The sequence below is a fragment of the Lepus europaeus genome, chromosome 20 (assembly GCF_033115175.1).
Source record: "Lepus europaeus isolate LE1 chromosome 20, mLepTim1.pri, whole genome shotgun sequence".
Taxonomy (NCBI): domain Eukaryota; kingdom Metazoa; phylum Chordata; class Mammalia; order Lagomorpha; family Leporidae; genus Lepus; species Lepus europaeus.
The window spans coordinates 33945601-33959558 of NC_084846.1; the positions used below are offsets into that span (position 1 = coordinate 33945601).

At 56.0% G+C, this 13958-nt stretch overlaps 1 protein-coding gene across 3 annotated transcripts in view; it reads left to right on the forward strand.

The window, feature by feature from the left end:
* Positions 1-6646: 6646 nt before the first annotated feature.
* Positions 6647-13958, forward strand: part of MINDY4 (MINDY lysine 48 deubiquitinase 4) — a 113019-nt gene continuing 105707 nt past the window's right edge. For 2 of the 3 annotated variants that reach the window (XM_062179148.1, XM_062179150.1), the window contains exons 1-2: positions 6647-6793; positions 11419-11538. In XM_062179148.1, coding sequence (XP_062035132.1) covers positions 6731-6793; positions 11419-11538 — 183 coding nt within the window. In that variant the 5' untranslated portion in view covers positions 6647-6730. The remainder of the gene's footprint in view (positions 6794-11418; positions 11539-13958) is intronic. The other variant, XM_062179149.1, reaches the window with a different exon arrangement.

Below are 13958 nucleotides of genomic sequence, written 5' to 3' on the forward strand. Positions count from 1 at the left end.
CCTATGTGTAACTTCCGTCTGGAGGCCCCCTGCCCCAGCTAAGTGCCCAGCCCTGCCCTGTCCTCTGGCACCCTCGGTGGGAGGGCAATGACCCTCACACTTCCGCTGAACACCTGACACTCCTCCGGGGCTGGGGGCACCTCCCTGTTCCAAGTCCCGTCACACACTTGCTGTGCTCTGCTGCTACTACCAAATGGGACACCAGGCTGAATCCAGGGCCCCATCAGTTCCTGAGGTTAGAACTCAGAGAGGCACAGCAGTCTCTTGCCTCATAGCCATGTAGAGCCAGAGCTGCCCAGGGCGGTGTAGGATCTCTCTCTCTCTCTCTCTCTCTCATGCACACACACACACACACACTCCTTCCCAGTGAAAGCTGTGTCATGGGAAGGCCACCTCTATAGAATTCTATAAGCTCTATAGAATTCCCCTCCTTTTCCTCCCTCCGCGCTCCGGTACCTGAGGGACACAGAACACACTACTAATACCACGTGATTCCTGACGGTCTGTCATTATCCATCACCTCAAGTCCATCTTCTGCTAAGTAAGGGAGCGACAGGCATCATATGACAAACGCTCAGGAAACAAATGCCCCCCCGACAGCCGGGCACTGCCAATTTTGTGTCTACAGATGTGGTTCTGCCCCACCCTGCCCCCCTCCCCGCTTCTCTTGTCCCAGGTGAGTGCTGTCCTGTGTCACCACATTCCTTTGCTTTTATTAGCTTTTTAAAAGGACTCATTTATTTGAAAGGCAGAAATGACACAAAGAGAGGGAGAGGGAGAGAGAGACAGAGAGGCAGAGAGAGAGAGAGAGTTCTCCCTTCCAGCCTCTGGTTTGCTCCCCGAGTGCCCACAACAGTCAGGGCCGTGCCAGGCTGAGGCCTGGAGCTGAGCACTCCATCCGGCTCTCCCACGTGGGTGGCAAGGACCCAAGCCCTTGAGCGATCCTCTGCTGCCTCCCAGCTGCGTTTGGTATGAAGCTGAATCGGAAGCAGAGCAGCTGGGACTCAGACCGGTGCTCTGATGTGGGATGCTGGAGTCACAGGTAGTGGCTTCATTGCTGCGCCACAATGCTGACCCCTGCTTTTATTTTTATGAAGTTTTATCAAACCTATCTTTCCTACAAATGATGATATTTTTGTGCTTTTTAAAAAATATTTATTTATCTGAAAGTCAGAGTTACAGAGAGAAAGATAGACATAGAGAGGTCTTCCACCTGCTGGTTCACTCCCCAGATGGTTGCAATGGCCGGGACTGAGCCAGGCCACAACCAGGAGCCAGGAGCCAGGAGCCAGGAGCTTCTTCCAGGTCTCCCATGCGGGTGTCAGGGGCCCAAGAACTTGGACCACCCTCTGTTACCCTTCCCAGGCCATCAGCAGGGAGCTGGATGGGAAGTGGAGCTGCAGGGACACGAACTGGCACCCTTATGGGATACTGGCACTGCATGATATTTTTGGTGTAAGTTTTTTTTTTTTTTTTGACAGGCAGAGTTAGACAGTGAGAGAGACAGAGAGAAAGGTCTTTCTTCCATTGGTTCACCCCCCAAATGGCTGCTACAGCCGGGCACGCTGCGCCAATCTGATGCCAGGAGCCAGGTGCTTCCTTCTGGTCTCCCATGCGGGTGCAGGGCCCAAGCACTTGGGCCATCCTCCACTGCCTTCCCGGGCCACAGCAGAATGCTGGACTGGAAGAGGAGCAACCGGGACAGAATCTGGCACCCTAACCAGGGCTAGAACCCAGAGTTCCGGCGCCGCAGGTGGAGGATTAGCCTAGTGAGCTGTGGCGCTGGCCCATGGTGTAAGTTGTTTTAACTGTACACATAGAAAGCACACTGTGTGTAATCTTTTCCATTCGCAATACCATTGGTAAGAGTCAGTGTGTAATCCATGAGGTTTCCGAGCAGGCGAATGACAGGGACTGCTAACAATGAAGCTAATGCTCTTGGCTAAATCCTGCTCTAGGTCCATGCAGGACGTGGAGAAACCATATTTCTGGCTACCGGGCCAGCATGCTCTAAAGTTCTTGTTTATTTAGCTGGGCTTAGCCTTGTTTTATGGAACTTGGGAAAACATCTTTTTAAATGATTATAGGTATGTGTAACAGTCAAGTCTTTATTTTGATGTTTGTTTCTCCAGGTTTTTTTTTTTTTTAATTTAAAGAATTAGGAAGTTCTTTTAAAAGTTTTGTTTATTTGGAAAGCAGAACAGGAGGGAGAAGAGCGAGAGATTTTTCCATCTGCTGGCTCACTGTCTCCATGTCTGCGACGGCTGGAGTGGAGCTGGGCCAGGTTGAAGCCAGGAGTCAGAAACTCAGTCCAGGAGTCCCGCGTGTGTGGCAGGGACCCCAGCACCTGAGCCATCACCTGCTGTCTCTCGGGGTGTGTATCAACAGGAAGCTGCCTGGGGAGTGGAGATCCAGGTCCTGCAATGTAGATGCAGCTTCGCCAGGGGCCTCCGAACCGCTGCACCAAACGCCGCCCCCAGGATGTTTCCTATAAGGAGTTGTTTACGAGACTTCGCTCCTGCTCAGGCGGGAGAGTGGGCTCCCGTTCAGCGCTCTGAGGGAAGGTTCCGGCTCCCAGGAACATGCCACAGGGGAATCAGGGTGCCTAGCGGGACTTTGTGGAAAGAATGAGACGTCTGATGCAATCTGGTCTCCCGGATTTTGGCAGAACAGCCTTTGGCCTTCCCAGATCCACCAGATTGGCCCTTTCATGTCACATCTTGAGGTTATCCCAAGGTCATCGTGGCCCCAGGAGCCCACTCTGCTTCTGGAAAAAGAGAGCACTTCTGCTTAACCATTCAGTTCCCATGAGGTCTCTCTCTCTCTCTATCTCACCACACACACATCACACAACCCTCCCACATACACACCACACATACATACACATCACACACACCACACATATACATACATCGCATACACACCACACATACACACCACATACCACACATATCAAACACACCACACATACACACCACATACCACACATATCACACACACCACACATATACACACATCACACACACATCGCACACACACACCTCACACCACATACCACAACCACACATATACACACATCACACACATCGCATATACACGTCTCACACACCACACATATACACACACCATGCACACACCAAACATACATACGACACACCACATACCAGACAACACACATACCCACACATATACACCACACAGACCCACAACATGCATACACACACTACATATACCACGCACACACCACACACTAAACACTACACATACCACATGCTCCCCACCACACCCACACACACACCACGCACACCCCCACCACACACTCACACCACACATGCACCACACAGCACACACACACCCCTGGACCCCTGGGGTTGCTATCTCCTAGTCTGTCTCCCCACTTCCTTATTTGCTCCTGGACTGCCCATTCTCAGTGAAAGTGAAATCGGAGAAGACCCCCTAAAATTCACACTGAAGTGTGGCCCCTTAAAGTTCCCTAGAAATGCTATCTGGGGTGCCACATGTACTACTGAAATCTGGGGTGCCTTATGATTTCACCACGGGCTTATTACTAAATCCCCGATATTAATAAGCCCAAGAGGGTTCTTGCCTAATATTTAGAGAAGAATTCTAAATACCGGCACAGATAAACAAGGCAGCATGGTACGTTTTAAGCTTTTATTTAGTAAGAAAGGTGCATAAGAGTGAGAGCTTTATTTAGGAGAGAGAAGCGAATGGGGGTTCATACTGAGCACCAGGAACCAGCCACGTGGATGAGCATCTAGGCCAGGAAGCCTAGAGCACATGGCCCGAAGGCCATGTGCCCTCTGGAGGCGCAGGGCTACAGCCAAACCCCTCCTAGCAAGAGGCCAGGAAAAAAAAGCCGGCTGGACCACACCGTGGCCGGCTTTTAACTTACTTCCAAAAGGGAGTGGTTAATTAACCTGATTGGCTGGTGGGCACCCAGGTGTGGCCAGGTAGGGGCATGAGGCCACACAGGTGAGTGGCAAAGGCATCAGGTAGGGGTATGAGGTCACACAGGGGCTTGGTCTTCCAGTTCACAAATCTGATCAATTTTAACCTGTATGCCTACCTACTTCAAAAGCGCCAGAGGGACCCTGTCCGAACGTCGGTTAGATGGCCTCTCGTCGCTCCCAAACTCCAGAGGCTCCCAGTTCCCCTGACAGCTAAGTCCCCAGCGCACGCACTCTGCTCTCTCCGTCAGACATGCAATGGGGCGCTGCCCGGGGCCTCTGTACCTGTCTGCGCTCGAGGTGCTGCCGCAGGGGCCGGCGCGCTGCCTCTCTGAGATCCACACGGCTCACATCCTCTCTCCCTGCAGGGTTTTGCTGGGAGAGTGCTGCGCGATCTTACTCGATGGCCTTCACTCCGCATGGAGAGCCCTCCCAGCCTTTGTGTGCTTTTCTCTTGAAACTCATGAGTCTCCTTCGGAAGCACCATCTGCTGTGCTCGTGAGCGTTTTCTACGTGTTTCCCTTATTTTTGGTCAATCTCCCCATCCCATTTCCCCCAGCAGCTCCCTCCGAGAACTTGTGTGTTTCCCAGTGCTAAATCCTTGGTCCCTGGACACCTGGTACAACCAAGGGCTCAACCAACATTAAGCATGAAGGAAGTTGTTCTCTTTGGCCCCAGCAGAGGGCTCGCTCCTCCGACCTGCTCCACAGGCTAACTGCGACAGGCGCCTCTCACTTGAGCAGAAGTCTGTCTCCTGCTTGCTGTTACACATCCATTCTCTGGGTCTCTGTAGCTGGAACACAAGGGCCCCTGGAACCAAGGATCCTGCTGTGCCCTGTGTCTCTGCACTCCCCATGCCATGCACTCAGCACCAAGTGCCGGGAAGAGGCTTCTCCAAGCACCCTGGTGGGCTGAAGGGGGACAGTGCCTGGGGATCACAGCGGAGATCAGCAGCGTTAAAGCAGTTTCCCAGGGAGTCTGCAGAGGGCGCTGCAATTGCTTCCCAGGTACGGAACATAGGGTGCTGGTGGCTGCCAGGTGACCCAAGATGAACCCATGCCTTTCTGGCACTGTGTTTAGACATTATGGCTTGGGGATACTTTCTTTTCTTCCTTCCTTCCTTCCTTCCTTCCTTCCTTCCTTCCTTCCTTCCTTCCTTCCTTCCTTCCTCCCTCCCTCCCTCCCTCTCTCTCTCTCTCTCTCTCTTTCTTTCTTTTATTTATTTGAAAGGCAGAGTTATACAGAGAGGGCAGAGGCAGAGAGAGAGAAAGAGAGGTCTTCCATACAATGGTTCACTCCCCAGATGGCTGCAGCGGCTGGAGCTGCACTGATCCAAAGCCAGGAGCCAGGAGCTTCTTCCTGGTTTCCCACGCGCATGCAGGGACCCAAGGACTTGGGCCATCTTCCACTGCTTTCCCAGACCATAGCAGAGAGCTGGATCAGAAGTGGAGCAGCTGGGACTTGAACCGGCATCCATATGGGATGCCAGCACTATAGGCGGCAGCTATACCCACTTCACCACAGTGCTGGCCCTGGAATACTTTCTTTTAAAAATAAAAAGAAACATTTATTTATTTATTTTCATTGTACTTGAGAGAGAGCGAGAACGAGAGAGTGCAATCTATCTTCTATCTGCTGGTTCACTTCCCAGATGCCTGCAGTACCCACGGCTGGGCCTAGACCTCAGTCCAGGTCTCCCGCATGGATGGCATGGATGGCAGGGGCCCAAGACCTGAAGCCATCACCTGCTGCTTTCCGGGGTGCACATTAGTAGGAAGTTCGAAGCAGAGCAGAGGAGCGGGGGCTCACACCAGGCCCTCTGATGTGGGACGCCGGCTTCTCAAGCAGCATCTTAACTGCCGTGCCGGATACCTGGCCCTCGCAATGGACTTAAAAGGATGCATGCTGGCTTAAAGAAAATAATGTAGGCGTAGTAACACAGGTGTAATAGGCTGAACGGCTCCCCAAAGTCTATGCTGAAGTCCTGCGCTTGGAACCTCAGCGTGTGCCTAGAGAGGGGATGCAGCCCTCAGGGGTCACGGGGGCCTGGTCCTATGTGACTCGTGTTCTCAGGGGTCACTGGGGCCTTGGTCCTGTGTGACTCGTGTTCTCAGGGGTCACTGGTCCTGTGACTCCTGTCCTGAGAAGAGGGGCTGGGACACACACACAGATGACGGCCACGTGACCACGGGGAGAAGCCGGCCAGCTACACGCAAGGGGCTGAGGCGTGGAGGAGCAAGCCCTTGTGCAAGCCGCCCGTCCGCGGCGACTTGTCCGGCAGTCTGGGGAGAACCGCGCTGGGAAAGCCCTGGCTCGCCGGGACCGCACTCTGCTCGCCGGAATCCCAACACCCGACGGCGGCCACGCTGATGGGAAGCCGCAAGGACTAAGGCTGGGACCTCAGGGTAGGCCCCGCGCGCGCTGCCCTCGCCCGCCACGGCTCGGTGGCCGGAGCCCGGGGCTGCGGCGCGGCCTGGAGCGAGGGGGCAGCCATCCTCCCCGGACTTTACGTCCAGGGACACGCGCTCCCGGACCAGAGGGGCATCTCCGCCACAGCGCCGCGGTCGGCTCCCAGCCCGCGCGGAGGACGCTCCGCCCCTTCCCTGCCGCCCGCCCAGGCGCGCCGGCTCCCGGGGAAGGGGCGGAGCTCCCGCCCGCTCCGGGGCCACGGTTGCCACGGCAACACGGCCATACTGGGCCCAACCGACCGCGGGTGGGCCGGGGCCGGCCGGCGGGGGTCTCGTGGGCAAGGCGGCAGCATGGACAACCTCTTCGTGGAGGAGGTGGCCGCCTCCCTGGTCAGGGAGTTCCTCAGCAGAAAGGTAACGGCTGTCGCCCTCCAGCGCCGGGCACGTTTGCCGTCATTTCGGGGAGCAGCGCGGGGGCTCCCCGGAAGTCTCCCTTTGAGAGAGACCCTTGCCCAGCAGGAGCGCCCCCTCCCTGGCGTGGAGGAAACTGCACTTCCCTGGAGCGCTTTCTGGCGCCCGCGCCTCGGCGGCACCCCCACCCCCTACCCCCAGTCCTGGCGTGGGCGCTCTGGGCGCGTCGGCCCCGGTGCGGCGTGGCCGGGCCCGATCGCCTCCAAGCCGTGAGTCCCGCCCGGGAAGTTCTCCACGGTCCAGCCGCCAGCCCTTCTACTCAGCAGAGGGATCGCGCCTGTGGCCTTACTGTCCTGACCTGGGAGGGGGCCGAGAGCTCAGGGGCCGTCGTCGGTGGGGGCCTCGGCTCCCACCTGCACTGACGGTGGCGTGGCCGTGGGGACGTGGTTGCCGACGGTGTTCCCTGGGGGTTCTGGGCACGGGAGCGCTCACCTGTGCATGCGTGCGTGTGTGTACACGCGCGTGTGCGCGGGGTCCATTCATTTCTTACACACCGCTGGACAGAGGCCTGGGCACAGTGGGTTCTGGGTTTTCAGTCCACGTCGCCTTCGGCTGCAGTGGGTTTTTGAATGGACGAAAAGGCAGGAGCCGTGGCTCAACAGGCTAATCCTCCGCCTTGCGGCGCCGGCACACCGGGTTCTAGTCCCGGTCGGGGCACCGATCCTGTCCTGGTTGCCCCTCTTCCAGGCCAGCTCTCTGCTGTGGCCAGGGAGTGCAGTGGAGGATGGCCCAAGTGTTTGGGCTCTGCACCCCATGGGAGACCAGGATAAGCACCTGGCTCCTGCCATCGGAACAGCGCGGTGCGCCGGCCGCAGCGCGCTACCGCGGCGGCCATTAGAGGGTGAACCAACGGCAAAGGAAGACCTTTCTCTCTGTCTCTCTCTCTCTCTCACTGTCCACTCTACCTGTCAAAAAAAAAAAAGAGGCAGGACTTTGAAGGCTGGTGGAGGGAGTTCACGTATTTGCCACTGCTTTGCAGTGTTTGAGCCTGCTATTGTAACTGCCTCAGTGTTCTGTGAAACAGGAAAGACGAGACCCCCCCCCCCCCATTCACCCGTGTATAATAAGAGTTATTAGAACTATGTAGCCAGTTCCGAAGCAGGGCACCTGGTGCACAGATACAAGGTGCATATGGGCTTGGGCCCTGTACCTCACCCCCACCCTGATGGGTGTCTGCTGTGCACGTATTTTGAAAGGGTCTTCATGTGCCTTTTTTTTTTTAAAAAATATTTATTTATTTATTTGAAAGGCAGAGTTACAGAGGCAGAGGCAGAGAGAGAGTCTTCCATCTGCTGGTTCGCTCCCCAGGTGCCTGCAATGCCCGGAGCTGCGCCAATCTGAAGGCAGGAGCCAGTTCTTCCAGGTCTCCCACGTGGGTGCAGGGACCCAAGGACTTGGGCCATCTTCCCCAGGCCTTAGCAGAGAGCTGGATCAGGAGTGGAGCAGCCGGGACTCGAACCAGTGCCCACATGGGATGCTGGCACTGCAGGCAGCAGCTTTACCTGCTATGCCACAGTGCCAACCCCTTCGTGTGCTTTTAATGATTTGTTTGAAAGCTTTTCCCTGCATTTGACTTTCTTTTGGTGCGTCATCGGCTTTCCCTCCGAGTCCTCGTTGTGCGTGGGGTAACCACGACATGCCCTGGGGAGCTGACCCCCGTCATCGTTTCTCGTGTGTCTGGGCCACCGGGTGAGTCTCTAGGGTTTCCTCATGCGCTCTCTGTCTTGAGCACAGGTGAAATCACGGGTGCCCCAAGGTGCCTGCTCCTTGCCCTGCGCTGTCCAGTCTGCCCCAGGTCCCATTTCTTGCTGAGACCCAGGCGACTCCAGTGCAGGGACTGAGTTGTCTGTGATTTGTTCGTTCATCGGTGCTTATGTTACGCTGGCTGTGCACGTGTGCCCAGCTCACCCCCCTAGCAGGGCTGCAGAGCTGACCCCCGAGCCGGGCGGCACCTCAGCGGTCCTCTAGCTCCCCCGGCCTCATCGCCTGTCCGTGTTTTATCTGGTCACACCGGGGCCTGGCGAGTCAAGAGGAGCCGCGCCCTGTCACTCAGGAAGCCACAGACAGCTGTGGCTGCACCCAGGGCTGCTGCTTTGCTTATTGCCTTCTGCTGCCAGCGGGCATAACCCAGAGTCATAACCCACGGTGGTGCCAGCTGCATTTAGGTGCTGTTCGTCTCCTTACATCCTGGCAGCAGTCCTGAAAGACAGGTGTACTTATAGTGCTCCCTCTCTTGCCAGCCTGCTGAGCCCAGGAGGCCAGGCCGTGTCCCTCCCCCGCAGTGCACTCCCCTGGCCTCCCCTCGTCCTGAGACCACGGGGCTCTCAGGGACCTGGCTCCCGGCTGCCCCTCAGGCCTCATTTTCACCTGTAGCTTTCTTACCCTCTGCCCTTGAGCCACATCAGCGTCCCTCAAAGTCCAAACCTGGCCTGCCCCCGTGGTAGTCACGATGATGTAGGGCCCACTGTAGCCTCCCGACTCCCCAGCCCCTGTCCTGCAGGGACCTGGGCTCGGCCTCCCTCCGCCACCCTTTGCCGTGGCCGGTGCCGAATTCCCAGCATCCACTCACCCTCCTTGCTGGCGCATCCCCCTCCGTGGTGTCGTGTAGTCTGTTCAGCTTGCCTGGCCTCCATGTGCCATTGTTCTCGCCGAGCCTGCACAGCCCCTCGCCCTTGGTACCCTCCCCACATCCTAGCTACCCGTCGCTGTGATTGCCCTCTCTGTAGAACTGCCCTTCCTGCCTTCGTCATGCTCTGCAGACTGGTAACGTTCCACTCGGCCAATGCCAGGCCTGTACCCGCAGAGCTGGGTGGGACTGGGAGCCGCACCACCATGTGGATGACCCCTGGGCACTCTCCCCGGGATGCCTCAGGGTGTCCGCCTGCCCATTCCCTCTCGAATGCTGGTTGATGGTTTCCTGTCTTCTGTCTCGTCACACCTCAAAGATCCTTGTCCCTCTCAGACCTCTTGTTGTGTTGAGCAGGCCCAGCAGTCTTCCCCCCGGCCCCGTACCACTGGGCTTCCCTGCCCTGAGCCACTGGCTGCCCCTCCCTCATCTGCCTCGCCCAGCCTGTGGCTCAGGCAGCTCCTGCCAGCGCACAGTTAGCACCGTTGCTCTCCACGGCCTCATGTGGAGGCCCCTTCCCTCCTGGGGCAGCGCTGTCAGCTCCCATGTGGCCTGCGACAGGGTACCGCCTGACCCAGGGCCCTTCCAGCCACAGTCTGTTCTCTTCGGCCTTTCGTAGCCAAACTCTGTGAAAGAGCTGTGTGCACTTAGGCTCTGTCTCGTCTCCCCGCTCCCTCAGGCTTTTGTCCCCGCCAGCCCCTGGGAGCAGTTTGCAGGCTCATCACCAGCCTCTGCTTTTCACTCCGCACCCTCTCTGACCTAACACTGGTTTTGTCACAGCTGATGGTGGCCTTCTTCCCTCCTTGGATCCCACGTGCTCCGGGCTTTGTCCTGTCCCTCTGTGCGCCCCTCCTTTCCCTGACCTGTGTCTCCCCCCTCCCGCTGGGCTCAAAGACTGTCTCTGGCCTCTTCTGTGCTCGCCTCCATTCGTTCTCAGGCATCTCAGCCAGTCTTGGGGGGTCCAACGCCACGTGTGTGCTGACAGTTCCAAGAATCTGCCTCTCACTGAGACCCTCCCTGAGCTCTTGAAACCCTGGCCGGCTGCCCGTGTGCCTGTCCATTTGGGTCTCTACTAAGCCTCCCAACTTAACATATTTACGATGGTGCACCTTCTGGGATCCCGCGTGGCTTCAGGCTCCACACTCTCAGTCCCCAGATGCCTTCAGGAGCAAGGGAAACCCTTCCTGCAGGCTGAGCTCTCATCCTCCAGCCCTCCCGTGGTCATGATGGCCTGGAGGTGCTGGGCCACAGCTGCTGGGGTTATTTTCCAGCGAAGAAGCCAGGTTCCTGGGGGAGGAGGGAGCAGGGCCTCGCTGGATTCCCATGGCAAAGATCTTGGTCTTCTGGGAATTAAAGGTGCGATGATGGAAGGCAGCCTCACTGGCGACTCAGCAAGGGTTGACTAGGTACCTCCCACAGGCCTGGGTGCCGAGTCACAGGCTCCGGCTTGGGTGCTCAGGTCCCCAGCTCCTGATGCTGCCGTGTTTCCCCGGATGAATCATCCCTGTCTCCTGGATCTCCTGTTTCAGCAACAAATTGAATGGATAGCGGCCTTTTGTTTATGTCTTTTCTTTTGTTTATTTTTAAAGCATCATATTCTGTGGCCCTCAATCTAGGGCCAGATCTGGGGCTCCTGAGCTAACCTGGGGTGAGTAGGTTCCTGGATTTCACTCCAGTCTATAAAATGGGCCAACAGCTGCTTTAGCTTCACTCACAGGGCTTTCATTAAAATCAGAATGATAGTTGTGAAGGTGATGTCGGCTCTCAAGGTTGCACAAAAACGAATTCTGCAGTCATTTTTGGTCCTCGAAGCAGCCTTGCAAGGAAGGCAGTGTGGGGATGATTTTAATGAACTCCAGGCGTCTGCTGTTCTCGCTCTGCATCACAGAAAGGAAGGCTTGGATTTAAGGTGGAAAGTACTGACTCAGAGTTCTCCCCTCAGGGCTTAAAGAAGACGTGCATGACCATGGACCAGGAGCGCCCGCGCTCCGATCTTAGCATCAACAGCAGGAATGACCTTCGCAAGGTTCTGCATCTCGAGTTCCTCTACAAGGAGAACAAGGTGTGTGCTCTCTGTGGTGTGGTGTGCAGCTCTGGAACCCAAGCACTCATGGGCCCTGCAGATGGTGGGGGCAGTCTGGGGTACTCCTTGCCTATCCCCCACACCTGTAGTTGGGGGAGGGCTGACCAATCCCATGGGCAAGTGACTGGTGTGCGGCTGCCAGTGTCGCGTGCTGCCTGTGGGAATACTGTGTGTGCTGCTGTTGAACCCGAGCCTGGAGCTGTGCTCAGCCTCCTGCAGTCACTCCGTGGGCTCCCTCCTCCCCACCCAAGGCTATATTTTTCATAAGACTGGACTTAAGAATATCATATTCAGTTATGCTAAAGTTTCCCATTCCTGCTTGCTGAATATTTTCCTTCTGCAGTCAGAGTAACGCTTTAGTCTCAAGTCTGCTGTGACATGTAGAAGTGGGGATTGAGCGTTCACCTGAGCCAGGAGGGTGGGAGCCGGCAGAGCTGCACCGCCTGGGTAAGGAGGGGGCTCTGTGCCCTGACGGACTTGCATGGCCCCCCGTAGTTTTCCCTTTCTCCGTGCTTGGCACATTTGTAATGGAGTATTCGCCAGCTTGTGTACTTGGTACCTGCCTTCCCCGTGGACCTGGACTCGGCCGAGGGCCAGAGAGCATGTCTTTGTGCTGACTCATGCCCTAGCGGACAGTCAGCCTCTGTTTGTGGACTCTGCGAGTGTATGGATGGGTGAAGCTGTGCTTCTGACTTAGCCGTCCTTTCTCTCGTGAGGACACAGTCCCAGGATTTGAGCCTGGGCCCTGCAGCAAACATTGCCTTGTGGTTGGGCCCAGTAGCAGTCAGAGGGAAGCCGATGATCCATCATGCGGTTCAGCATTTATCAGTTTTAGGATGACAGCTCCTGCAGAAGTCTGATGTGTCAACCAAAGACGGGGAGCTGTCCTGCTGCAGGTGGGCGCGAGGAGGGCCAGCCCTCAGGCTTGGGCAGAGCAGCTGTCATCCATCCAATCAGTGAGACTCCCCACCCCTCCAGGAGGCACTGTGAGCCAGTGGAATGCAGGCCTCACTGTCTTTACCAGGAGGGATGAGGCCGGAACCAGGTGTCTACGTCTCACCTTAGAGCACTTGTGGTGCTGTAGTGATGTTTCTTACTGTGGTAACGGTGGCCCAGCTTATTTTAACTGTGACTCTATTTAACCTTGGTCCTAGCAGGCTGGGCTGAAATGTATGGCTATCACAGGGGGAGACCCAGGCCAGGCTTCCCTCCAGCAAGTGAAGCACGGAGTTCTAGCCAAACCTACAGAGCGCAAGCAGCTGGTGCCCAACCCTCCGAGGAGAGAAAGGTCTTGGCGGGGACAGGCGTTTGGCATGGCGGTTAGGATGCCACTTGCCCTGTCAGTGCCTGGGTTCGACTCTGGGCTCTGCTTCCTGCTAATGTGCACGCTGGCTGACTGTAGTAATGGCTCAAGTACTTGGATCCCTGCCGCCCACGTGGGTGATCCAGGTTGAGTTTCCAGCTCCTGGCTTTGGCATGGCCCAGTCCTGGCTTCTGTGGCCATTTGAGAAGTGAACTGGTAGAGGGAAGATTTCTCTCCATCTCTTGGTCTCTCTCCGTCTCTTTGCCTTTCAATAAATGTAAATTAGTAAAATTGAAAATAAAGAAGGAGAACGGCATGGCAGTCCAGTGAAGCCATTACAGAGGCTGAGTGAATGGGCCAGGCAGGCGGCCTCGGTCCTCCGGTGCTGTGTGCACTCAGCTGAAGCCCGGAGAGGGAGGACTGTGCTCCAGGAGCAGGCCTCTGCCTGCGTCTCATGCAGGAGAGGGGGCTATGGATCTCAGGAAGATTTTGCACCGAGAGTGAGACTGTTACACAGAACATTCAATGGACCGTTCTGGTACAGTGGTATTTTTATGCAAATACAACATCACTCAATTTCCAAGAAGTTTCTTTGCCATTTAAGTTTTTTTTTTTTTAAAGGATTTTATTTATTTGAGAGGTAGAGCCACAGATAGAAAGAGGGAGAGACAGAGAGAGGTCTTCCATCTGCTTTTTCACTCCCCCACATAGCTGCAATGGCCAGAGCTGAGCCGATCCAAACTCAGGAGTCAGGAGCTTCTGGGTTTCCCATGTGGGTACAGGGGCCCAAGTGCTTGGACCATCTTCTGCTGCTTTCCAGACACATTAGTAGGGAGCTGAGTTGAAAGTGGAGCAACCAGGACACCAACCGGCGTCCATGTGGGATGCTGGCACCACAGGTGGAGGAGGCTTAGCCTACTATGCCATGGGGCCAGCCCCTGTTAAAGTTATTTTTATTTCCTCACCATCATGTAGCCCTCCTCAGGTAACTGATATCTTCAGATCTCAAGATACTTCATTAGATTTTGCTAAGTACCCTGATCATTTGATTTATAGTTATTAGCTGTTATACAATGAATTGAAGCCTGTGTTTTCC